At 40.3% G+C, this 26,329-nt stretch overlaps 1 protein-coding gene and 1 non-coding gene across 9 annotated transcripts; both read left to right on the top strand.

Annotated features, from left to right (window-relative positions):
- On the top strand, positions 1–24,634 carry Nr1h5 (nuclear receptor subfamily 1, group H, member 5). 8 transcript variants are annotated; one of them, XR_375534.4, is made up of 12 exons: positions 1–204; positions 5,850–5,972; positions 8,820–9,083; positions 9,405–9,770; positions 11,981–12,121; positions 14,669–14,811; positions 14,900–15,004; positions 15,150–15,249; positions 16,428–16,541; positions 18,136–18,258; positions 18,975–19,045; positions 23,175–24,634. XR_375534.4 is itself a non-coding variant. In XM_006501623.4 (12 exons), the coding sequence occupies exons 2-12, from the start codon at positions 5,909–5,911 to the stop codon at positions 23,420–23,422; spliced, it is 1,782 nt and encodes a 593-aa protein (XP_006501686.1). In that variant the 5' UTR covers positions 1–204; positions 5,850–5,908; the 3' UTR covers positions 23,423–24,265. The 8 variants fall into 8 exon arrangements, 7 of the variants coding, with proteins under 7 accessions (XP_006501686.1, XP_006501689.1, NP_963916.2 ...); XM_006501623.4 differs by having other exon boundaries at positions 18,932–19,045; positions 23,175–24,265; NM_201622.2 differs by lacking the exon at positions 8,820–9,083 and having other exon boundaries at positions 159–204; positions 9,405–9,596; positions 18,932–19,045.
- On the top strand, positions 12,179–12,343 carry Gm22826. Its single transcript, XR_003954823.1, has one exon. It is a non-coding gene; the product is annotated as a U1 spliceosomal RNA (small nuclear RNA).
- Positions 24,635–26,329: the final 1,695 nt, after the last annotated feature.

Here is a 26,329-nt window from a genome sequence, read left to right as displayed (position 1 = left end):
ACTGTGTGGGAAGTTTGTCTGTGAGATAGAGCTGAGGCACTGCTCTGCAGAGTGTCTGGAGCCTAAGTGGATGCAACGTCCCCTGTCCAGCCTCTGATAAGCAGGGAAGTGCCTGCTCTGCCCAGCTGGGAAGTCAACGGACTTGCTACATTTCTCTTCTCATTCCATGAGGAGGAGGGCAGACTGCAGGAACACTACCCAATTGTGAGTATTTGTTTTCTCTAAAATAAGACAATTTAAAAATCTTCTGCTGTCTGAATTAAATACGAGTGTTAATTTCATTGTTGCTTTGGGTGTATACTAAACTGTACAGTGTTGTTAAAAAGACATTTTTGAGGGCTTTAACCTCTACCACCACAAGTTCTTATTTTGCAAAAATGAGTGAGCTGATTGTTATTTAGAGGTAAACCCTGAAAACCACTTTCCTTAAAAATAAGAAATTGTGTGGACTGCAGAAGATTATAAAGTAATTTCATTCTTGCCGATAGAAGCTCAGAGGGATTTTGGAGTGTTAGTTGAACTCAGTTGACAATTGACCTGTTAATGTGATCCATCCAGGGATGATGCTCACTGTCTCACTTGCTGAGTGAAACCTGTTTTTAAATCATGAGCTCACTGATAATGTGCTTTGTCCTGAGAGGCAAGAGTATAAGTAGATCCAACACACCATGAAACTTATGCTGTATCTGACACGTCTGTTGAAACTGTTATGATGATATAAAGACTAGACTAGAGAAATACATACAAATTGTGTTCCTGAAATATAGAATGTATTAATTTTATAGTTTCAGTATTTTTAATATTAGCATGTTTCCTCTTTTGCTATCATTATTCATCCATAAAATTTATTTGAGAGAAAACGAATCAAATCCCTTTATTTTTCAAAACTACATGCACAACCTTATGGCCCTTTTTGCATGAAATATCTAGACTAGATGAATCTGTTGAAAAGGGAGGAGACACGATGACAGGTGTTTGGGAAAGGAGGTGAGGTGTGACCCCTGCTGGATTTGAGGGCTGAAGGCATCAGGGGCTCTGGAGTTGTGTGGTGATGACAGTTGTATTAGAAGTGAATATTTTGAATTCTATAGTTAAGGTTGAGTTTCATGAGTTAATTATATGTCAATAAGGGCTAGCGAGATTGCTCAGCGGTTAAGAGCACTGACTCCTCTTCCAAAGGTCCTGAGTTCAAATCCCAGAAACCACATGGTAGCTCACAACCACCCATAATGAGATCTGACACCCTTTTCTGGTGTGTCTGAAGTCAGCGACAGTGTACTTATATATATAATAAATAAATCTTAAAAATTTATATGTCAATAAATTACTATCAAAACTATAGGTTAATAGTCCACGTTGGCAAGAGTCTTCTATATTCTAAAGTAAACTCTCATAGAGGAGTTAATAAACCTTATTTTCTGTTGTTCAAAGACATTCTCCTGATTTTCTCTGACTAGGGTAAATTTTGACTGGGAACCTTGGCTCAAAGGTGCATCAGCATGAAAAGTCTTATTTTTTTATTTTTATTTTATTTTATTTTTTTTTTTTTACAATTTTTGCATCAGAGAATAACTTTGCCATGTAAGCCATTTTTTGTAATGATATGGTTTTTTTTAAGAGGTACTATGGAAATGAAAACATTTTTCTTCTGAAGCAATCGACTCCATTTATTCAGAATTCAGGTGATACACGCTATAAGAGTAGATCTCAACAGTGTGAACCTCCACTATGTCACCTAGTTTTCCAGAGTCAGGGTTTCTTCTTCCTGTTAAAACTCTACACAGACAAAAATCTTTGAGACCAATTTTTTGGTTAAGGAGAAGGAAATGCAAAAGCATTTGTAGAATTAAGCATATTTTTAGCAGAATACCTACCAGTGACAATTTTTGAAAAGTACACTTTTTAGTAAGTTATAGATATTAAAGGAAAAACAGATTTTGTCCATATCAAGTTGCTCATCTTGATAAAAGGTCCTGTTTTAGCTAAGCTATTTTGTTTTAAATAAATATTTACACTAGGAAAGATAACAAGACAGAGTCCTTCCAGATCCACAGGGCCCTTGCTCTCTAGCAGGGCAGAAATTTTCTCATGCCTCTAGTTTACTAGAAATCTACTTGAGTGTTTTAAACATTATGTTATGTTTGTTTGTTTATTTATTTATGTTTGTGAGTGTGTGTGCGTGTGCAGACTCATGTGGCATGAAGTGTGTGAGGAGGGTAGAACACAGCCCTGGAGAGGTGGTTTTTCTTTGCATCATGCGGTGCCAGGCATCAGGCCATCACTCTCCAGGGCAAGTGTCTTCACACAAAGCTGTGTCTCATTAATACTACAGCATGTTTTAAAATTCATTTTATTCATATTTTATTTTTGAAAGTTTTATTTTGCTATATATGTACCATACTCCTATTAAATATTTTAAGAACTTTGTTATAAAACCTTGTAAATCAAAAAACATTGCAGCATCAAAAAAAACCCCAACACCCAAAAAAGACCTCAAACACCTCCCTCCCCAAGTTGTAGCAAAATTAAATATGAAAGGTCTGGAACTCTGTGAAAATTTTGGGGTAGAAAATGATGCAAGTGCCAGGTGTGGTGGCACACGCCTTTACTCCCAGCACTCAGGAGACAAAGAGGCAGATCTCTGAGAGTTCAAGGCCAGCCTGGTCTGCAAAAATGTGTTCCAGGACAGCCATGTGGCTACATAGAAAAAAACCTGTCTGGAAAAACAAAACTAAAAACCAAATCAAACAAAACAAGAGAAAAAAAAAAAGGGATGCAAGTATTCCTGTGAGCACATAAAACAGGAACAGATCTGATGTAGCCAGTACTTTACGGCTTTTTTCCCCCTTTAAAGCCAATGTTAGCAGAATTTAGTTTTAGAACACCATTACTTGTAGCATGAACCCTGACACTGGCACTATTATAAGTTCCTTATGTGTGGTCAGTCACCATTTTTGCTCAATATAGTCTGTCAAGGGAAACGTCATATGACAGTACATTTACCCAGAGGCATTGCTCCTGCTTCATTCAGTTCATATCACTAAAGACTGTGGCTGTACCAGCAGATACTGGGAGGCTCATGGGCTTTTAAAGGAGCAGGACACGACTTTCAGACCTCTCACTATGGGACTCATCTTCAAAGAGGGAGAAATCTTGGTTACAGAGCTCATAGGAGTAACACACAGCTGGAGAGATGGCTTGGTGGTCAAGAGCACAACTGCTCTTCCAGGGGTCCTGAGTTAATTCCCAGAAATAACACGGTGGCTCACAACCATTTGCAGTAGGATCTGATGCCCTCTTCTGGTGTGTCTGAAGACAGCTACAGTGTACTCATATACATAAATAAATTTTTAAAAAATTTCAGATACTCAGATGTGTGTCATCTGTATGTATTTTTGGGATGATTTAAAAATCCTGTTTTTTCTGGACATGGTGGCACAACAAAGTCAACCTGGGTTATATAAAACTTTATCTCAAAACAAAACAAAACAAAACAAAACAAACAAATAAACCAAAGAAAATAACCATCTACACTCCCATAAAGCAACAAACCCATCTTTTGCTTTGATGTTTTCTTTTGGGGTAATATTTTTCTTCCTTTTTGATTCATGCTCTCTGTGTATCCCAGGCTGGCCTCAAACTCATGAGCCTCCTGCCTCAATTTCCTGAGGACTGCAGCACTGAGCCAGCCCCTTATTTTCTACTGGAGAGGAGAAAGCTACAAACTGGGATGGCCTAGTGGTCTCCCTCATCCAAATGATTCCCAGCCTTGGAACTGTACTATTTAAAGACATATCCTTTTTGGAATTCCTTCCCAGGAAATAACAAAAACATGCAAATGCCCTCTAAGGAATAGTTTTAGATTGTGATAATTTTTCCTCATAACTTCCACTTTTTTGTATCTTTCTATTCAAAGTAAAACTGATGAACTTTGCCAACACTGATGCTTTTTGTGTGCATGAGTGTTCTTGTCAGCATGTATGTAGGCTCCCCATGTGTGTCTGGTGTCTGTGGAGGCCAGAAGAAGGTATCGGATCCCCTGGGACTGGAGTTACTCATGGTTGTGCTTCACCATGAGAGTGCTAGGAACTGGATTTGCACCCTCTGCAAGAGCAGTCAGTGCTCTAAACCCCTGAGCCTTCTCTCCAGCCCAACATTGATGCTTTAATATATACCAAAAGTGTTTACAAAGAACTTAGATGATTAGAAAATGGCATGAAAGTTATTGTTTCTCACTCTCTAACTTCCTCTGTATTTGCAAAAAAGTCTAGTATCTTTAAATTTCATCTTAATTTAGAACATGGAGATCTGAAAACCATTAGAATAATTTAAAAAATGATTTGTTTATTTTGAGACAAGTTCTCATTATGTCTCCCCAGCTGGCCTGGAGCTCTCTGCTAGACCATCTCTTCTTCTTCTTCTTCTTCTTCTTCTTCTTCTTCTTCTTCTTCTTCTTCTTCTTCTTCTTCTTCTTCTTCTTCTTCTTCTTCTTCTTCTTCCTCTTCCTCTTCCTCTTCCTCTTCCTCTTCCTCTTCCTCTTCCTCTTCCTCTTCCTCTTCCTCTTCCTCCTCCTCTTCTTCTTCTTCTTCTTCTTCTTCTTCTTCAAGATTTATTTATTTATTTTATGTATATGAGCACACTATAGTTGTACAGATGTTTGTGAGTTGCTGGGATTTGAACTCAGGACCTTTGGAAGAACAGTCGGTACTCTTAACCACTGAACCATCTCTCCAGCCCTAGATTATCTCTTCATACTCAGAGATTCACCTGTCCCTTACCTCCTCAATGCTGGGTTTAAAGGCTTTTGTCTCTATGCCTACCTGAGTTACAACAAAAAAATTACAATTCTCTCTCTCTTTTCTCTCCTCCTTTTCTCCCCTCCCTTTCTGTCTGTGAGCAAGCTCGTGTGTGTGTGTGTGTGTGTGTGTGTGTGTGTGTGTGTGTGTGTGTGTGTGTGCATGCCAGAAGAGAGTGCTGGATTGCCTGGACTGGTGTTGCAGGCAGTTGTAAGCTTGAACCAATCTCTGTCCTATAGGAGAGCAGCAAGTCTCTGAACTGCACAGCCATCTCTCCAGTCCCCTAGAGTAACAGTTTTGGGGACTCCATCACTGTTAGGAGCTGTGCTGAGTTTCTCAGACACCAACAGCTTTGTCCGTGCTACAGCTAAGGTTCAGAAAGGTGTAATAAGTTACCCAAAAGTAAGTGGTGAACTGATGTTTGAATTCTAACTTCAAATTCAGTATGCCTCTAATGGTTATTGCCAAAAACCAATTAAAGGCTGAGCAATAAGAAATTGGCAAAATTAAATAACTTGGTGTTTGAAAACATAAAAAAACTTATTGATTATAATGGAAATATAAGTCTCATCTATAAATTCTGCAAATTTCACTTTTTTCTAAAAAATTGCTAATATGTGTGTGTGTACATGTGATGTATGTGGGTGTGTGTGCATGTGTGGAACACAGGTGGAGGGCTGATGACAGCCTTGTGGCATTGGTTCTCTCCTCCCACCTTTTTGCAGGTCCTGGGAACTGAACTCAGGTTGCCAGGCTTCTGCTGCAAGCTTCTGTACCCCAGGAGTCAGCTAGCCAGCTTAAAGTTTTCATCAAAAAAAAAAAAAAAAAAAAGCCATTGTAACTTTTTGTTGTTTTTTGGCACAGTATCTTGCTATGTAGCTCAGGCTGGTTTTGAACTTACTATGTAGTCCTGGTTGTTTACAGTGACACTCTCCTTGCCTCAGTCTCTACAGTGCTGCAATCCCATGCATGTGCCTCCATGCCTGGCTTTACACTGTAATGTAATAAAGTCATAAGTAGTCTGATAATGTAAGTTACAATCCTCCCCCTTAGGTTTTGTTCTGAAAGTGTTTAGCATTGCTGAAGGAAACAACTAGAAGCTGGACCAGAGAATGGCAAATACCTATGTTGCTACGTCTGATGGGTACTACCTCGCTGAACCCACACAGTATTATGGTATGTAATAAAAATAAAATATTTTCTTTGTGTGTGTGTGTGTGTGTGTGTGTGTGTGTGTCTGGAGAGATGGCTCTGCAGTTAAGAGCACTGGCTGCTCTTCCAGAAGATCAGAGTTCGATTCCCAGCACCCACATGTTTGTTCATAACCATTTGCAATTCCACTTCTGGAGACTCTAATACCTTTCTCTGGCCGCCTCTAGTGCCAGGCACACAAGAAGTACACAGACATATATTAATGAAAAATTCACACACACCACACACACAAAATAAATAAGTCTAAAAAATACTGTATTCAGTTAAAAGAAGAATTAACTCACAAAAATTGAAGTTAGTTTTAAGGACAGATGGAGGCAAGCTTTTATGTCAAATTGTACATGAAACTTACAGTACTTATGGTTGATAGATTTTTTTTTTGAAGATTTATTAATGGTGTGTGTGTTTGCAGCTCAGGTTCCCATGGAAGTCAGAGGCATTGGATTTGCTTGGAGCTGGAGTTTGTGAGCTGCAATGTGGGTGCTAGAAATTGAATCCCGGTCCTCTGCAAGAGCAGAATACATTCTTTTCTTCTTTTATGCATTACATCGTGACCAGAGTTTCCCTCCCCTCCCCCCCCCCCGACCCCCAGTCTCTCCCCCTACGTCTCCTCTCCTCTAGATCCACCCCTTTTTCCTCCCATCAGAAAAGAGCAGGCTTCCCAGGGACATCAACTGAATGTGGCATAAGGAGTTAAGAAAAGACTAGGTGCGCATACCATCACATCCAAGCTGGACTAAGCAACCCAGTAGGAAGAAAGGGGTCCCACAAGCAGGCAAAAGAGCCAGAGACTTCCCTCCCGCTGCCACCGCGCACAGTTAGGAACCCCACAAGAATACATAGAACTCATTTGTAAAAGCTGAGCCTTGGCCGGGCAGTGGTGGTGCACGCTTTAATCCCAGCGTTCAGGAGGCAGAGGCAGGAGGATTTCTGAGTTGAGGCCAGGAAACAGAGAAACCCTGTCTCGAGGGGGGCGGGGGGAGGAGAGCTGAGCCTCCTCTCCAACACTTGAAAAAAATGATAAGATTTGTTTACTTATTTTTCTATTTTATGTGTATATCTGTGTGTGACTTTGTGAGTCTCTGTGTACCACGTGAGTGCAGGTGCTTGGGAAGGTGAGAAGCTGGGGCTACAGGCAGTTGTGAGCCACCCTGTGGATGCTGGGAATTGAGCCCTGAGCTCTTGGCGAGGGCTGCAAGGGCTCTTAGTTACTACTGGTCTATCTCCTCAGGCCTCACCTATGCTTGAAATGTTAATATTAATATAAATCTCATAAAGCAGAAAGGAATGGAAAAAAAAAGAATGCAGGTAGCACTAGAAATTTCTACACAAACACTATAGCAATGCTATAGATGTAATCTTACACACAGTTTTCAAAGGAACTTAAACTCTCATTCCACGGAGTGAGAAAGATTTGCTTTGGACAGTCAGCCAGCAAGGGCCCTTTTCTTTTTTAAAAAATAGGTAACTGCTTTACTGATTTTTTTCCCTGGTTGGTTTGTGGTGCTGGGGATTGAGCCTAGGATCTTGGCATGTTCTTCGAACACTTTACTAGAGAGCTATCGTCCCAGAAACATTTTTCTTGTATCGAGCTATTTGATTGTACCCTGCACTGGGGTTGGATGCTATTGGGCTGCAAATGACTTGTGGGGATGATTTTCAATGTTCTGTGGGATCTTTTGTTGCACCCTAAGATTAAAATTCCTGCCTTACCCTACTTCTCTATTATACCTTAAAGTTAGATTCTTGCCGAAACCTACTTCCTTATTATGCCCTAATGTCAGATTCCTGCCTGGGCTTATGTTCCTGTCATGGCCAATGCCAGACTCCTGCCAAGCGGCACCCAAAAAGCTCTCCACACGCTTTAAAGAAGTCCGACAAAAGGCTGTTTGCTCTTGTTTTGTTTTATTTGAAATGTGTGTTTTTTTTTTCCTTTTGGGGTAAGTTAATTTGTTAATTTATATTGTTTATAGCCTGGCTGTACTTTATAGCTATAACTGTCAAGGTTAGAGAGACAGGCGTGGCTCAGTAGGTGCTTGGAGTTGGATTGTTCTTCAGATAAAAGGTTTATCAGAGCTGGCTTCATGGTGGGGTCGGAAACAAATTCACAGGCTTAGGGAGCAAAAAGGACATCCTATTATTATTTTTTTTTAATAAAAAACATTTTTTGGAGACAAGGTCTTATTGAGTAAAGATGTTCTTTTAAGGTCCCTTACTGTGAAACTGGGAGAGGCAGCTGTTGTGCCCCCAGGAAATGGGTCTTAAGTTGACATTACCAAATTAGGCCAAGAGGCACTGTTCTATGTAGCATGAAATATTAAAAAATGCAATCCATGCTATCTCTGGCAAGGCACCGGCTAGCCTTGTTCTTATCTCATGGAGACTCTCTGACCAGGAGCTCTGAAATCTCTCCACCCAGCTTGCTAAATTCCCAAGGCAGGTCTCTGCCATGCCAGCCCCACACTTCCAAATTCCTGTGGCTGCCTGGGGTGCCACCTTTTGTCTGGAACTCAGTCAAGTTGCCGTGTGAAGGAAAACACCACACAATCTTGGTTTAGAATCAAAAGGCAACACAATCGTTGGGCACAGCAACTAACATTCTTATTAGATCCAAAAGGCTTACTATTGTAAGCCATTCTAAGTTAAATCCTGAACTGGAGGTCTCCACTACCTACATTTTTTGCTCCATCATCCTTCCAGTCCAAAAGCCTTTCTCCTCCCTTTCTCCTACTCGTCCAGTGATTGGTTTTCTTTGCAATCTTTATTCATTAGAAGGGTCACACGAAGTGTGTGATTCACTCCTTTTTCCAGGCAACCTCTCTTGGAGAAGCAGAATTATGATCAAAATACAAACAGCGCCATGGCTATGCACAACAGTTCTATGTGGGTTGGACTGGACAGGTGTTTGGAAAGTCCCAAGAACATTCTGGATAAGAATAATGGGCCTAGTTAAAACCCAACTAATGGGTTGTGGCTGTGGTCAGCCTGCCTCTGGGCCTGTGTGGGATGCTGAAAGCATTCTTACCATGCCTGAAGCCTTCTCTGCTGTGTTGTGGCAACAACCGCATGTACAAGGTAGGGAAAAACTCAATTAAAAATCTGGGAGTTAGTCAGTTTCCCTTAAGGAGAGAGACTAGGTTGGTGCATGCACTGCTAGCAACTAATGCCCTTTCTTCTGGCTCCTGACCCACCTCGGCACACCTTTGGGGTCATAGCATTTATTAGGTATTGTTAGTTCCATTTACTGTGTTCCTATTGTGCTGGACGGCAAGTCCTGAGATGGAATAGATGTGTTGAACTAACTTTCTGTTGAGTATAAAACATTTTGAGGTTTAAAACAATTATGAACTTTTTTGACCTTTTATGATTTGTTCTTTTTTATGTTAATAAAACCAGATATTTTGCCAGAACAATTCCATTATCAGCTGTGTGATACAGATTTCCAAGAACCACCCTATTGTCAATATTCTACCGCTCAGTTTCCTCCAGCGTTACAGTCCCCATCTTTACAAAGTCATTTCAACACACATGGCTTGGATCCACAGTACAGTGGAGGCAGTTGGTGTGGACTCGACGCTCGAGAATCTGGTCAGTCCACTTATGTGGTTGTTCACGATGATGAAGATGAATTCCCTGGGGCACAAAGGTGCAGAGCAACTTGTTCTTTACGCTGGAAGGGTCAAGATGACATGCTCTGCATGGTCTGCGGTGATAAGGCATCAGGATATCACTACAATGCACTTACTTGTGAGGGGTGCAAAGGTAAGGGTAAGGCGCAACCAAACAGACAGTGCTGCGCACGCGCACACGTGTGTATGTGTGTGTGCACGTGCGTGTGCAATCGTTATAAAACATGAGAAACAAAACCAGGAAAAAGTATGTCTAAAGGGATCAATCTGTGTGATCAAAGATAGGAGAATAAAATGTTAAGTTTAAGGTTGGTTTCTTTCCTTTCCTTTCCTTTCTTTTCCTTTCCTTTCCCTTTCCCTTTCCCTTTCCCTTTCCCTTTCCCTTTCCCTTTCCCTTTCCCTTTCCCTTTCCCTTTCCCTTTCCCTTCCTCTTTCTTTCTTTCTTTCTTTCTTTCTTTCTTTCTTTCTTTCTTTCTTTCTTTCTTTCTTTCTCTCTTTCTCTCTTTCTCTCTTTCTCTCTTTCTCTCTTTCTCTCTTTCTCTCTTTCTCTCTTTCTCTCTTTCTCTCTTTCTCTCTTTCTCTCTCTCTCTCTCTCTCTCCCTCCCCCCCCCTCTCTCTTTTGAAGTAGAGTATCATTGTATAGCCCTGGCTGGCCTAGACCTCACTATGGAGATCAGGTTGGCTTTGAACTCACAGATACCTGCCTGTCTCTGCTTTCTAGGTGCTGGGATTAAAGGTGTGGGCCACCATGCCTGGACCATTTCTTTCTTTATTTTTTTTTTCTCCTCCCTTGTCTTCCCCTTCGTCCTCATCTTCTCCTCCTCATCTTTCTTCTTTTTTTGAGAAAAGGTCTCTCTATGCATCCCTGGCTGTCCTGGAACTCACTGTTTAGACCAGGCTGTCCTTGAACTCTCAGAGATCCACCTACCTTTGTATCCTTACTGCTGGCATTAAGAGCATTCACTACCAGGTCTGTCTCTTCATTTTTGATGAAGACTTTCACACTTTACTTTAAACTCGATACATATAAGCAAACGTTTTCCCTATTTCTAGAAGAATTTGATGCTGGAACAAAACATGACAATGTAAAGATCTGTAAACCATGACACCTTTTTATGTGGTTGATAAAATTTATACACTTGGAGAAAATTTGAAATAAATGACTTCTATGATTCTAAGTCAATAAATTTTAAAAAGTGTTTCGTATAGAAAGAGAACAAGCTGAAAGTCGGGAAGCAAGGGCCAGTGTTTGCAATGATATTTGTAAAGAGCGGAAGCCTCTCTGATAAATAACAGTTCTGAAACAGTCTACCACTCCAGAAATGGATAAACATCGGGATGGGAATGCAGGCCAGTGGTAGAGCACTTAGCACCTACTTTTGGATTTGATTCTAGCACCCTCTGAAACAAAACAAAACAACCCAAACAACAGAAAACAGTTTAGTCAATGTAACACAAATAAACGTGTTTGTTTAGGGTAAAATTTTACCTGTAAATCTTAAACCTCAACACTGGCAAAGAATAGCCAAAGGATATGAGGTGACAGAGTCCTGTGGCGAGTAGTTAGGCAGGGGTGGCCTGCTCTTGACGGTGACGGGTTACTGTTAAAACTGAGCTGAAGAACCCAGCACAGTTTTGAAAACCTGAGCTGAGCTTTTTCTTCCTTCGTTGAACTGAAATGGCGAAACTCCATCTTTCAAGTGTCCACTGCAAGAGAGTAAGTGGTGGGGCTTTGGGACAACTCATAGAAGGGAGAGCAGGAAATGGCAGGTATTACTGTGTAATAAGGTTCGAAGGAGGAAAAGGGATGGGAACTATCTGGCAAGTGCTGGGAAAGGGAGAGAGAGCATCTGCGGATGAGGGAGGGAGGGACCACCTTTGTGGGCTGCAACTCAGACTGGGAGGGTTTAGAAAAGAGAGGCTTTTCTGAATTTTTTCTTTATTTTAGGTGACCATGTATTCTCTCAAAGGAAACTCGAGAGATGCATTGTAGGATCTTGATATTTTGTATAATGCAGTTAAAAAAAATTCTTATAGGTAATTTACCTATAGTAGGGTAGAGAGTTGTCTTAATGTGATAATGATACTCCATTTAATCTCCAGACGTTATAAAGAAAGACCCAGCCTCAGGATGTCAACTGAACTATACTAACTATAAAGAATTATAGAATTAGCTAACTTTCCAGATAAATGTATATTTAAAAAAATGTCGGGAATAAAAAAAACCCTATTTAATTGAAATACTCTAGTTAGCTTGATTACTTTCTATAAAGGTAAAATGTTAATAAAAATGAGAAGTAACTAAACATATCCATGTCAAACTTTGACCATCTTTGTTGTTAGGCTTTTTCCGGCGTAGCATTACCAAGAATGCAGTGTATTCTTGCAAGAACGGTGGTCACTGTGAAATGGACATGTACATGCGCAGAAAATGCCAAGAGTGCAGACTGAAGAAGTGTAAGGCGGTGGGGATGTTGGCAGAATGTAAGTGCCAGTGTGTTCGTGGCTTGCTTTTCTGAGGGGATTTAACTTTTCCCAGCCTTACCTTCCTGACAAGGAGGACATGATAGTGGTGGTGGTTTTTCCAGGGCAAGAATCGCCCATTGCACTAGGGATGTGCTGACTGACCCCTGTGATTTCCACAAATGTGGGAAACTCAGGTGCATCATTTGTGTTAGTGAAGGACTGTATTCACACTCTCCTCTATATAATAAAAATGAATTTAAAAATTAATAAAAAATTAAAAATTTCCAACCTTCTTGAGGACATAAAGCATTCTTCAAGAGTTATTTTGAACATGGCCGTATTCGTTTGTATATGCACACCACACACATATGTACAGTAATTGCGCCACGTGGATGGCCCATTATCAATTTAAGTAGTGATTCCCATAAATGTTGCCCTGTTCTATATTGCTCTAATTTTGAAATCAGTCATAGTTTCATCTTAATTAGATGTTCTCTGAGACCTGAAGAGTAGTTAGGCAGTTAAGAGCATTAGGAGAGGACCTGGGCCCGGTCCCCAGCTTCCACGTGGCCCCTCACAATCATTTATAACTCAGTTCCTGAGCATCCCAGGCCCTCTTCTGACCTCTGCAGGTATGAGTGTTGTGTGCATACACACATGCAAGCAAAACACACACATAAAATAAAAGAAACCTCCATAGTGATTTAAAAAAGGTATTGTATGTTTCTGTTACTTAACCTAAAAATATATACTGCCTTGAAAAGTGCAAAGTTAAAGTTAGTAGTTCCCAAAAAGAAAGAAAGAGGAGGAGAAAGAAGAGAAAAGGAAGTCTTCCCTTTCTGAGAAGGGGTTCTCAGAGTCCTAACACACTACAGTCTTAGGACAATTGAAGGGTAACTGGATCTCTGGACCCCTGACATCCTCATATGTAAAGTCCACTAATAGTCTCACGAGTGTCAGGACTCATCTCTGAATATCAACACATTAGCATATGAGCAGTGGGAGATACAACTCAGTCCAAAGAAACCTTTGAAAAAGTTGTCTTTTATTTTATTCATTAATTTAATTTGTATTCAGGATCTCACTATGTAGCTGACCTGGAACTTGCTATGTACGCCAGGCTGGCATCAAACTCAGAGATCCCCCTGCCTCTGCCCTCCAATTTCTGGCTCAAAAGTTGTCTTTTAACCTGTGGCAGGCAATGCATGTGAAAGGGAAGTTGGAATCCTCTGAGGAACTCTATGCATAAAATGAGTCATCCTACACTTAAAGAAACTTAAAGAAATTCTGGCAAGGTGAAGCTCGAGAGAGTTGGTGAGCACAGTCATGGTGATTGGCGAGCATAAGCTGGTCCGCACCCTGCCACCATTGCTTGGATCTGCACACTTCATTTACCTTTCAGTTGTCCTAATACTGCCATGTGTTAGTGCTCTGACGGCCCCTCCTCCTCTTCCGTCCCTCATTCTCCTTTCCCTTTCCTCCTTTCTTTTCCTCTTCCTCCTCTTCCCCCTCTTCTTCCTCCTTTTCCTCCTCTTCGTTCTCTTCTTGTGGTTTTCCTTCTCATGGTCCTGGGGGTTGAGTTCAGGTTTCTCACATCCTAGACAATCTACCACTAAGCTACACCCATAGACTCCTTTCCTACTAAAAAACACTGAGTTGCCATGGCTGGTATTCAACGTGAGATCATCTTGTAACAGTGTCTTAAGTAGCTGGGGTTATAGGTGTTTACTACCATGTTCAATACTCAATATGCTTAAAATGGCTTTTTTTTTTTTTTTGTGTATTCTGTTCTCTGACAAATAATAAAATAATATAGAGGGGTTTTAAGGTTTTTGTTTATACTTCAGCTCCTCATTAGTTTTTTATTTTATAGGTGTGTTTTTAAAAATACTTTGAAAACGACAGGTATATTAATAGTTGGATACTTTTAGTAGCTGCTAAAAGTACTTAGAGTAGTCCAGTCCAGTCCAGTACATACACTACAGCTCACAACCAGCTATAGTCTCACTTCAAGGGGCTATGACCCCTCTGTGCTCTGTGGGCACCTGCACTCACCTGTGCATTTCCCCATACAGACTCATGCAAGTAATTATAAAATATTTAAAAACAAACAAAAACAATCCTAAAATAAATATTATTTGCCTTTGAAAAAGAATTAAATGCTTTGTCTGACATAGGAAAAATTGACTTAGCTTATTTTTAAAAATCCTAAGATAGTCTTTTTTAACCTTATTAATAAAACCAGTGATAATAGTCATAGATAATGTAATTCTACTATTCTATCAAATGACTTTTTCACTTCCAAGATGCAACTAATGTGTAAATCTCTTATGTAAAAATCTAAACATAATTTGGAAATGAAAAATTAATTCTTAATCTTTGTTATAACTATTTTTAAGCAGACAAGGTGTCTATGAAGGGAAAAGCAGAATAGGAAATTTAATAGATGCAGACATGCACGAGAGATATCTAGGACTATTTACTCACTGAAGACCATTTTAATCAAACCCTACAGTGTTGTTTTCCGAGCCAAAAGTACTTAATGTGAATTCTGTAATGTCACAGGTTTGCTCACAGAGATCCAGTGTAAGTCGAAGAGACTTCGCAAGAACTTCAAGCACGGGCCTGCCCTGTACCCTGCCATCCAAGTGGAAGATGAAGGAGCAGACACCAAACACGTGTCATCCAGCACCAGATCTGGGAAAGGGGCAAGACGCTTCTTCCATACAGTCTCTTGTGTCTTTATGAACAGTGTGTAACAAGCACACATTACAGGCGCCCTCTGTTTCCTTATAGGTTCAGGACAACATGACTCTAACTCAAGAGGAACATCGGCTTCTGAATACCATAGTGACTGTTCACCAAAAATCCATGATTCCCTTGGGAGAAACAAGCAAACTTGTATGTATCCATTGCTGGCAAGAAATAACTTGTAATGAATGATATTAGGAAATGATAGCAAGAACAGTAAAAAAGAAACACCTTAGTAATTATCAGAAAGACATACTATGAATCATTTTTATTTATTTATTTTTTTATGGACCAGCTGCAGGAGGGTTCCAACCCCGAACTAAGTTTTCTGAGACTCTCAGAGGTATCAGTCCTCCACATACAAGGGCTAATGAAGTTTACCAAGGGACTCCCAGGTAAAATTCTGTTTCATTATTTTTTAAGGATTTATTTATTTTTATGTTTATGTGTTATGCATGTTTTGATTGCAATTATATATTCATATCATGTACACAACATATTGTGGAGGCCAGAAGAGAGTGTTTGGTCCCCTAGAACTAGAGTTTCCTACCGATGGCTGTGAATTACCATGTGGGCGTTGGAACCAGAGTCTCTGCAAGAGCAAGACAGGCTCTTAACTGCTGATCTGTCTTTCTAGCCCCCAATTTTTAAAAAAGATTATTTATTTATTTATTTATTTATTTATTTATTTATTTATTTATCTGAGTACATTGTAGCTGTACAGATGGTTGTGAGCCTTCATGTGGTTGTTGAGAATTGAATTTTTAGGACCTCTGCTCACTCTGGTCGGCCCCGCTCGTTCTGGCCCAAAGATTTCATAAGTACACTGTAGCTGTCTTCAGGTGCACCAGAAGAGGGCGTTAGATCTCGTTACGGATGGTTGCGAGCCACCGTGTGGTTGCTGGGACTTGAACTCAGGGCTTTTTAGGAAGAGTAGTCAGTGCTCTTACCCACTGAGCCATCTCTCCAGCCCCAAATTTTCTTTTTTTTAAAGGGATAGTATATCAAACAGAAATTTCTAGTTGTGGTACTAGATCTATCGCTCAGAGGCAGAGCACCTGTCTAATGTGTGTGAAGCCCTGGGTTTTCTAGCAATGTTGCTTCTAACTAAAAAAAAAAAAATGTTTATTTGTCTTTGTCAATTAATCAGATGAGTGACAATCTAAATATTTACAAAAATTATTATAATGATGTGGGCTTTCTTAGATGAAACAAGAAACAAAGAAGGTTTCCTCTATAATACTAAACAAGTCACAGTTTGACCAAAACTTATATATAACTCAGCTTTATTATATGCTTAGAGGTACAGAAACTCTTTACAAAATTACATTCTTCAAGGCTAATGCAGCTATGTTGATTTGTCCTTGCTGTAAGAAAGTGTAACCTAGTGCTGATAAAAGTGCCCCAAAATAGAAAAAAAGAATTTTATTCAGATTTCAATTTATATACTATTGTTATTCCCCAGAAGCACTTAGGGTTAATAAGTAAATATTTTTAAACATTTAATTTATGAACGTTCTCTTTTGATTATCTGTTTCTTTATGCTTTATTTATTTATTTATTTATTTTTAAGGATTTGAAAATTTAACCACTGAGGATCAGGCTGCATTACAGAAGGCGTCAAAAACTGAAGTGATGTTCCTTCATGTAGCCCAGCTTTATGGTGGGAAAGACTCAACCTCTGGAAGTAAAAAGAAAAACAGAATTTTATTCAACTTCAAGTACACACAGACAGACAGACACGCACGCACACACTTTTAAACACTGTTTTTTGGAAATAGACTCTCATGTAGTCCAGGCTATGTAGAACTCAGTATGTAGCTAAGGAGGATCTTAAAGCCCTGCTGTGTCTGCTCTTACCTGCCAACCATCAGCCTAGAGCCTCTATGCCTGCCTTCTATGGTGCTGGGGACAGAAGCCAGGGTCTGTGCTCAGTAAGCCAGAACTCCTAACTCCTAACATCATCAGCCTTTCATTTATCTTTTCATTTTATTTTACCAGTTAGTGTAGGAACAAATGTCTCATAGTAGCTGTTTATAAATAGTTTCACATTCATCTAGCATTTTCTCTCTACCGTGTAATTCTTTTAAAAATTGTATTTCTTATTCTTGTGAGAACTGTATACATGTCCTAAGTGTTTTTTTTTTTAAATCTTACTCACCTCACTTCCTTCCCACCAGCTCCTTTAGAATCCCCCACACACCTCTCTCCTAACTTCATGTCCTTCCCTGCTCCTTCTTTTTCAAAATAACCCATTGACTCTAAATAGTGCTGCTCATATACACGGGGGTGGGGGTAGGGTCATCCACTGAAGCATGGCCAACTTAGAGGGCTCAGTTCCCTAAAGAGACTGGATTGTCCTTCCCCTAGCAGCTGCCAACAGCTTCTCAGCTGTGGGTGGGGCTTCTGTGGGTGGGGCTTCTGTGCTCCTTAGACAGGCTCTTCCAATGAGGAGGACTTTTATGGGTGATCAAACATAAAGGCGTTGGTGATTCTAAGACACAAAGCAGCTCTGGGGACGGCCACATGCTTGCTTTGAAACTCATAACCACGGGCTACTGTTTGTGGAACGTCTCTTTACTGGGGTGAAGCCCTATTAGATTAGTGTTGAACCAACTATGCAGGACCTCACTTCAATAAAAAAAAAGCAAGTATTTTTTAAAAAATCAATAAACCATTTGAATAGAGCAGGAAAGCCATCATTGTTTAGTGTGTGAATGCAAGAGTCCAATCTGTAAAGTCGCATGTTGGTTGAGGACATGGGAAGAGGCAATAGGACAAAATCAAAACCAAAAGCCAACAATGCTAGCTGCCTTCACTAGCTGTACTCGTTACAGTGCACAGCCTTTTAAAATATCCTTATTTATTGATTGTTCTCTGCAAACACTAGACCAGAAGGCTCTAAAGGGAGGCCCTTGATGACCTGGTCCATGATTGCTTGAGTAGTGTTTGCTTAAAAGTCTCCACAGCCTCTGGTGCACTGAGTGGTTCGTGGAGGGTGTGTGTGTTTAAGAAAGCCATTCTTAGTTTCTATTTCATTATGCAAAACTCATTTTGGAGGGTCTTCTGTACAATCTTTTTTTTTTTTTTTTTTTTTTTTTTTACAAAATATGAACTAATATCTGTTTTGTGTTCCAGTAACAAAAATGAGAATGATATCATTTTAGGAGTTTTTTTTCCCCCACATAATAGTTATGCTGGATACTGAAAAGATACTGAATTTACTATTTATATAATGATTAAGAAAGACTATCAACATTTGTGTTTTTCTCTTTTGCTAGGTACTATGAGACCAGCAAAGCCCTCAGCTGGGACACTAGAGGTGCATAATCCTAGCGCTGATGAAAGTGTTCATTCTCCGGAAAACTTTCTCAAGGAAGGCTACCCTTCGGCTCCTCTAACTGGTAACACTGTGCAGTAGGAAGCATCACCTTGGGTGGACACGCTTCCTTTTCTCCCCTTTTCATTGCACTACAAAGAGAAGGCCATGGGCTTTCTCACAGCTCACAGGCGTCTCTGTGGTGGTGAAAGCATTTATAGACACAGCCAATACAGTTGTTAGTGTTGGCAGGTCATCAGTGAGAATTCTATTTGTAACCATTTTCTTACTTTGGCTTCATCATGGCAATTCTTTCCCTATTTAATTGCGAAGCCATTTGGGGCCTCTGAATTATTCTTAGGATGATGATGTAATCTACAGCCAACATCCCAGTATCAACCACTTTTATGGGTAGAAGGGTAAGCCTTACTGTAGATAATAGAGATACACGGAGAGTGGCTTCTGTAGGCTAAAGGCTCTCAGTTCCACAGCCTCCTCCTTGGTCCACGTGATGACAACCTCTCTTTGTTCTGGTCCTTTTCAGTAGCACACCTAATGCGCCCACTCTTGAGGTTCAGGCCTGGGCTTCAAGGGCACAACAAAGGGGATTGTCTGTGCCGGCCATCACATCGGTAGCCATCTTGAACCCCACTCTCTTTTCAATTTTCTTACACTGTTTGAGAGAAGAAAAGACAATCACAATGTGTTTGCTTCTGTGCTCCATTCCGATGAAAATTCACTTATATTAATCTTTTCAGATATTACTAAAGAATTTATTGCCTCACTATCTTACTTCTACAGAAGAATGAGTGAACTTCATGTATCGGATACTGAATATGCTCTGCTTACGGCGACAACAGTGCTTTTCTCAGGTACAGACTGAGAAGTAAGGCTCGGAGTGATCTCTGGACAGGCAATCACTAAGTTCTTTTTATCGAACTATGAACTGAAGTTGAATGTACCACTCTCATCCCATCATGCTTTGCTCTCTATGTGCATTCCTTTAAGCTTACCACTGGGTTACATCTTTCTTGCATCTTAAAGAAATGCTTTCTTGCCCTCATAGCCCCTCAGATATACGCTCCCAGTCCCTGATAGAGAGAGGTTCTCAGGGAGTTAGCTATATTCTAGTTTCCACCTTACTCATGCTCACTCCTGAGTTCACCACAGTCACATTTCACTCCACCCTCTCCAGTCCACTACAACCTGTCAGGATCTTCAGGACATGCTATCACTGACTCAACTGGTCAATGCTCTGTCTTCATCTTACTTGCCCCACTGGTGTATTTTGTAGAGAGTATCATAAGCATCTGAAAGAAAAGAAGGGGATATGTTGTTTCCTGTGAGCCCTTCAGTGGAATTTTGAAGCACGGTGAAGATGTCTGATGTGTTAGGAGAATTTCTCATGCTTCTTTATGTCAGTTCACAGTCTTCTTGACTATGCGTTACAAACCGGACCCAGGTTGAAGTGAGACAGTTACTTAGCATGGGTAACCCATTGCTCAAGCCAGCGACGTCTTCCTAGGGGACCATTGTCCTGTGTCCTTCACCGATTCGGCCATGTTTGTGTTCTTTTATATTCTAACTTGCTGTGATATCAGGGTTCGTGAATGTTCACTAGGTATGTGCATCTGAAGTTGAATCACATAGGCTCCAGAGCAGCTCCATTATATTGTCCACTTTTATTATGCTTTATTCCAAGAAGTTTTGGAAGCAACTGTGTGACAAACAGGATAAAGGATGTAGAAGGCTGGAGGGACAGCAGTGTTGGCTATCATCTGAATCTGAATATTTGGAAAATCAGCTCAGACTGTTACCTAGGGACAGGTCACTCTGGTTGGACCATAAAACTCTTCTTTCTTTCAGTTCAGTGTAGGGAATTAAGCTACAAATTCTGGATGGTGCAGTACCTTAGAGCCCTGGTGTTCTGGCTGTGTGAGGCTTTCCCCATCTCTCAGGAGTGGGACTGATAACGCCTGTGGCCATCATCCTTTATCCTTCTTGGTGGGTCTTTTAAAACAAGGACTGTGTCATGCTCTCTACATTTAAGAATTTCAATGGGGCCACAGGCGCCCCTAGATTATAAAGTTCTCATAAAGATATGTTCATCACATCCCTTCAGATGATCTTTGGGTTTGCAGGGCTAATATTTGATTCCCAACAATTTACCTTTTCATAATCTTGCCATTTCTACTTACTGTTTAGATGGAAAAGAGTAAGTTCTCCTTGTAGACTGCAGTCCACCTAACAACTTGCCTCCAGCCTTGTTAACAGTACCACAAGCAGAACTAAAATCATGCAAAGAATTGCAGAAGCATGGCAGTCTCAGGAAGTTTCCACTCCAAAAAAACCCCCAAACAAAAACAAAAACAAAAACAAAAAACCCCACCCACTCACTAACTCACATAGGTGGTTTGTTTCCTTTTGTTGGACATTTACAATTCTATCTATCTATCTATCTATCTATCTATCTATCTATCTATCTATCTATCTATCTATCTATCTATCTATCCTACTATCTATCTATCTATCTATCTATCTATCTATCTATCTATCTATCTATCTATCTATCTATCTACCTACCTACCTATCTATCTATCTATCTATCTATCTATCTATCTATCCTACTATCTATCTATCTATCTATCTATCTATCTATCTATCTATCTATCTATCCATCCACTGTGTGTGTGTACATGTCATGCTTGTGGAGGTCAGAGGACAACCTATGGGAATTGTTTCTCTCTTTCCACCATGTGTGTTCTGGGGTTCAGGTAGTCAGGCTGGGTGATAGCATCTTCCCTGCTGGGCTATCCCACTGGCAGCTTTGTTGTTTCACGGAATCTCTGGAACATCACCCTCTTAATTTCTCTGTTCATTGGCTGTTCTTTCTGTGCCTTCTTTATTCTGTCATCTTCGTCTCTCACAATGACAAATATTTAAGTTGTCCTAGGACCCAGTTTTCTTTTAAATTATTTTATGATTTTATGCACATGTTTCGCCTGCATCTATGCACCATGGTGTGCCTCACGCTGCTGAGTTCAGAAGATATCAGGTCCCTTGGGACTTGACTTACAGAGGTTGTGACAAGGCCCAGTTTTCTTCTGCACTGGCTTCCTTCCTGATTCCATCCTAACTCTTGGCATTAAAGGCCTGTGTGGATTCGATACTCCCAGACGTATCTGTGTGCTCCCCCAGAATGTATTAAATAGCCTCCTCAAGTTTTCCATGTAACCGTCAAGAAGGTGTATCAAATTTAAAATGCCCAAAGCTGGACTCTTGACACCTTTATACCTTAGCTTTTGGTATTCCTCCCCCATCTGGACCAGACCATAGCTTCGTCTTCCAAATTGCATGTGCAACTTTCTTTTTTAATCCTTAGTTTCTTTTCTTTCTCTTATATTCATATCACAATGCACCCGTTCTGTTTATTCAACCCTAAGATATACCCAGCACTTAACCGCTTCCTACCGTGTATAGCTTGGGCAGCGTAGGTGAATCCACTTTTCTAACTGGATTTTCTGACTCTATGCTTTATAGACTCTCTCTGTATTAGTACACAGAGGGGTTCCCTGGAAATATAAGTCAGATGATGGTATGCCTCTGGAACTGTCGATGGCTTCCTAGTTTGCATAGATTAAAACCAAAGGTCCGGGGGGGGGGGGCTGGAGAGATGGCTCAGTGGTTAAGAGCAGTGACTGCTCTTCCAAAGGTCCTGAGTTCAATTCCCAGCAACCATATGGTGGCTCACAACCATCTGTAATGAGATCTGACTCCATCTTCTGGAGTGTCTGAAGACAGCTACAGTGTACTCACATATAATAAAAATAAATAAATCTTAAAAAAAAAAACCAAAGGTCCTTCTATTGGTCTAGTTTGTCTTGCTCCTTTTTCATCCTCGCCCATCCACATTGCTTTGACACAGGTTTCCCTTGATCTCGCAGGTTTCTGCTACATGCTCTGCCATTTTTGATGCATCTTTTGCCCCCTTTCCTTGGATGCCCACATGATGCCATCTTACACTGTTTTGCCATTTTATCTACTTGTTTTTTTCTTTTACCTTTTTGGGTTTGGGTTAAATGTTGTTGTATCCCTGATTAATCTTTACAAATAGCTACCACCCCCCCCCAAGAGTCTTATTTATTTCTGATTACTTTTTTTAATGGCACATGATTATTTTGTTTTTGCTTCTTTAAAAAAACCTTTTTCATTCATTGATAAAAAGCACTTACTTTCCTTGATGTGTATGTCTCCTTTGTCTAAATGTGCACCCCTTGTGTGCTGTGAGTCCACAAGAAGGTGTCATATCCCCTGGAACTGGAGTTACAGATGGCCGTGAGCCACCATGTGGGTGTGGAAATCAAACCCCAGTACTTGGGAAGAGCAGCCAGTGCTCTTAGCTGTTGATAGGTCTTTCCAGACTGTTTTTACTTCTGAAGATGTGTGTAAGTCTCTCCCTCTCCACTTCTTCCACATTAAGAATATAAGGACAATAAAGGGACACAATCTTGCCTGTGAGTTTCATTGTGGTATAGTTAGCAAGACGACTGGATGAATGAAGGCTGCCTAAGCCTTCGGAACTTCCTGGTTAGCTCATTTCTTACGTAGGAACCCAAGAAGTCTCACGCTTTACCTCTGTTGACTGTAGAGAGGTTACTTACTACTATTTAAAGTTTCAGGCAAGCGTTTATGGCTGTTATATCCCCAACCTTACTCACCGATCCCTTTCTTCCCATGTGACTTTATGGAAATTACTTAACTCCCTACATTTCAGGGAGCTAATCTGAAAAAAATGTGATAAAAATAGAATGTAGCTCAATAGAATATAGTGAAGATTAAGTAAAGTCATGAACAAAGAGAATTTAGTTAGAAAACCTAATGTGTATTAGGGTTCTGCAAGTACTTATGATTTTATAACTCTGTTAATAACTCATTGTTTTAAGTGCATTCATTATTCCCACCACTTTGAATCATTATTAAGATAAATATGATGTTTTTCAGATCGTCCATGCCTTAAAAATAAGCAGCATATAGAAAACCTACAAGAACCAGTCCTGCAACTTTTGTTTAAGTTTTCAAAAATGTACCATCCAGAAGACCCACAGCATTTCGCCCACCTCATAGGGAGGCTTACTGAACTGAGAACTCTGAGTCACAGCCACTCTGAAATCCTTCGCATGTGGAAAACAAAGGACCCCAGGTTGGTGATGTTATTCTCTGAGAAATGGGATCTGCACTCATTTTCCTGAAAATTTACAGTGGTGAGACTTGCCTTAAAATTTCAAAATCAAAATTGGATGAATGATTTGAAAAAAATGTGATAACTCAAAATCATTGAGTTATCACACACCACCTTAAAATGGAGATCCAAAAGGCTCATCAGGGTTTGTGGAACTTTCAACTCTTAGAAGATGAACACTCCAGGATTCATCTCAAGATTGGATGCAAAGGAAAGAAAAATGGAGCCATGTGGTGGCATAGGCTCTGTAGTTGAGAGACAGAGACAAGAGGACCCCATGTTTAAGGCAGTCCTGGGCTATGTAGTGAGACCTCATCTCAGAAGAAAAAAGAGAAGAACTGATGGCCATCATTATGTCTCCAATCCTCACCTAAAGAAACTAATTTTTTGTTGTTGTTGTTTAGCTGAAACACATAATGTGTAAATGTGAACACAGGTAGGTTATGGTTAGGATAAGGCAGTTTGTATGCTTCACTGGTTAAGGACACATGGATGGTGTAGCAGCTAATGCTTAGAACCTCTTCTTCATGAATGATTAACGAGGAACAAGCCTTTTCAAATTGTATCTGCTTTATATTTTTAATAAGTATGTGATAATTGTACAGAATAGTCAATATTGTACAGAATATTTCAATATGGGAATTTCATGTGTATATATTAGATATTTCTGGCGTATTTGCCACCCACCCTGTGATGCCCACACTGCCAATGCCCTTCTCATCCCCCTAACATTTCCCTTCCTCTGCCTTGCCCTAAAACACCAGATTCATACGTGCAAGAAAACATTTTTTAAACAAATTTTATTAGATATTTTCTTCATTTACAATTCAAATGCTATCCCAAAAGTCCCTTATTCCCTCCCCTTATCCTGCTCTCCAACCCACCCACTTCTGCTTCCTGGCCCTGGTATTCCCCTGTATTGGGGTATATAATCTTTGCAAGACCAAGGGCCTCTCCTCCCAACGATGGTCCACTAGGCCATCTGCAAGAAAACATTTGATTCCAGTCTGAGTCTGTTTTATTTCCTTTGAGTATGACTATCTCGTCAATATCTGCAAATGACATAATTTCATTCCTCTTAAGGATGGAAAGGACTGGATTGTGTATGTATATCTGTATATATTATTTTATTTATCCACCTGCTGATGACACCTAGTTTGATTCTGTATCTTGGCCACTGTGAATCGTGCTATAATAAACCTATGTAGGTTTTTAGATTTTATGTGGCTCTTGATTCCTTCAGGTGTACTCCCAGAAGTGGTATGGATTATATGGTAGCTCTATTTTTAGATTTGAAGGGAACTATGTAGTGATTTTCACAGTGATTACCTTCTTCTCAATAGTGTATAAAGATTAATTTGCCTTCAAAATTCTTGCCAATTTTTGTTTTTCCCTTTCCTTTTCTTTTTAATTAAAAAAGTGTGTGTGTGTGTGCGTGCATGCCAAAGAACATTGTGGACATCGGAGGACAGCTCTGTGGAATACATTCTCTCCTTCCACCTTTATGGGTGGTCTCCTCTGACCCCCTCTGCCATGGCCTGCATGGCTTGGTTCTGGAAGCCTGATTGGGGTGATGAGCGAATGAAGAAATGACAGACATGAAGACACAAGTACAGAAAAGCTGAGATTGGGTGGTGTCTAAGTTTCTTTTTTATTGCTATAAAGAGACACCAGGACCTTATGAAAGAAAGCATTAAATTGGGGGCTTGCTTACAGTCTTAAAGATTGCGTCCATGATGATCATGGCAGGTAGCATGGCACCAGGCATGCACTGGAACAGTATCTGAAGAGCTTACATTCTGATCGGCAAGTTGGAGGCAGGGGGTGGGGGAGAAGAAAGTGGCTGATGGGGCCTGGGACAGGATTTGGAAATCTCAAAGCCCATCCCTAGTGACACACCTCCTCCAACGAGGCCACACCCAGTCCTCCTCAAATAGGTCCACCAAGTAGGGACCAAGCAGTCAAATATAGGAAGAAGTTGGGCCCGTGCCCATTCAAACCACCGCAGGTGGGTCTCTGATGGAGGGCATCAACTACACCACAAGCTAGAAACTTAGCATTTATTAGCATACTCTAAGGAGTCAGGATAGCTGGTATTAGTTGAAATTCTCTGAGACTGGGTAGCCTCAAGTTGTATCATCTCAGAGGAGGAAGCGGTGGGTGCTAGTCTTTGCACACACTGTCAATATCCATACATGCCACGGAGGAAGGCTTTGCTATTCCCGTAGGTCTGAGGCATTGATCTTATTTTGACATGGCTGCACTCCCATCAATAACCCACATCACTTAGAATTTCCTTTGTTTTACACTGCTAAATTTATCCCACCAAAGGAAATATCAGCTAAAGATAAAGGAACACATTTTTATTATTCTGTAATGCCATACATACAAATAACCTTTTTGTATGCATCAAACTTTTCTCTTGAGAGTACCCAGTGCAGCTTGATTTCAATAGCTGAATTTTTAAAGGAAGATCTGAAATAAATGCTAATGAGAGCTCTGTCTCTTTGATGAAACTATCAGGGTTGGTGAACTTGTCAGAATTAATGTGAAACTGAGGAGGTGAAGCTGAAATGCTTTGGAAAGCAGTGTTTTTAAATAGCTTCATTTTTCTTCCTCTTTAGAATAGATGCAGATTTAATGGTCTCTATGTGGATGCACAGTGATATCTCCTCACCTGCTTTCTGAATGCAGTCCTGTGGGTTTAAACAGTCTGCTTACATTTATAGCATGCAGATAATAGCATAGAATATAAAAAGGAACACTTAACCTTACGAACATCATTTATGAAATGTATTGCTATTACGATGTCTCTGTTTGGGAAGAGGAAGGGGAGAAGGGAAAAATAGAGCAAAACAGATAAAGAAAAAGAAAAGAAATAGAGCCAAAAAAAAAATTAAAAATAGCCATCAAGGTA

Source organism: Mus musculus, chromosome 3, assembly GCF_000001635.26.
Source record: "Mus musculus strain C57BL/6J chromosome 3, GRCm38.p6 C57BL/6J".
NCBI lineage: Eukaryota > Metazoa > Chordata > Mammalia > Rodentia > Muridae > Mus > Mus musculus.
Note: the sequence above shows the minus strand (reverse complement) of the source record. Positions and strands in the feature narration are given on the sequence as shown.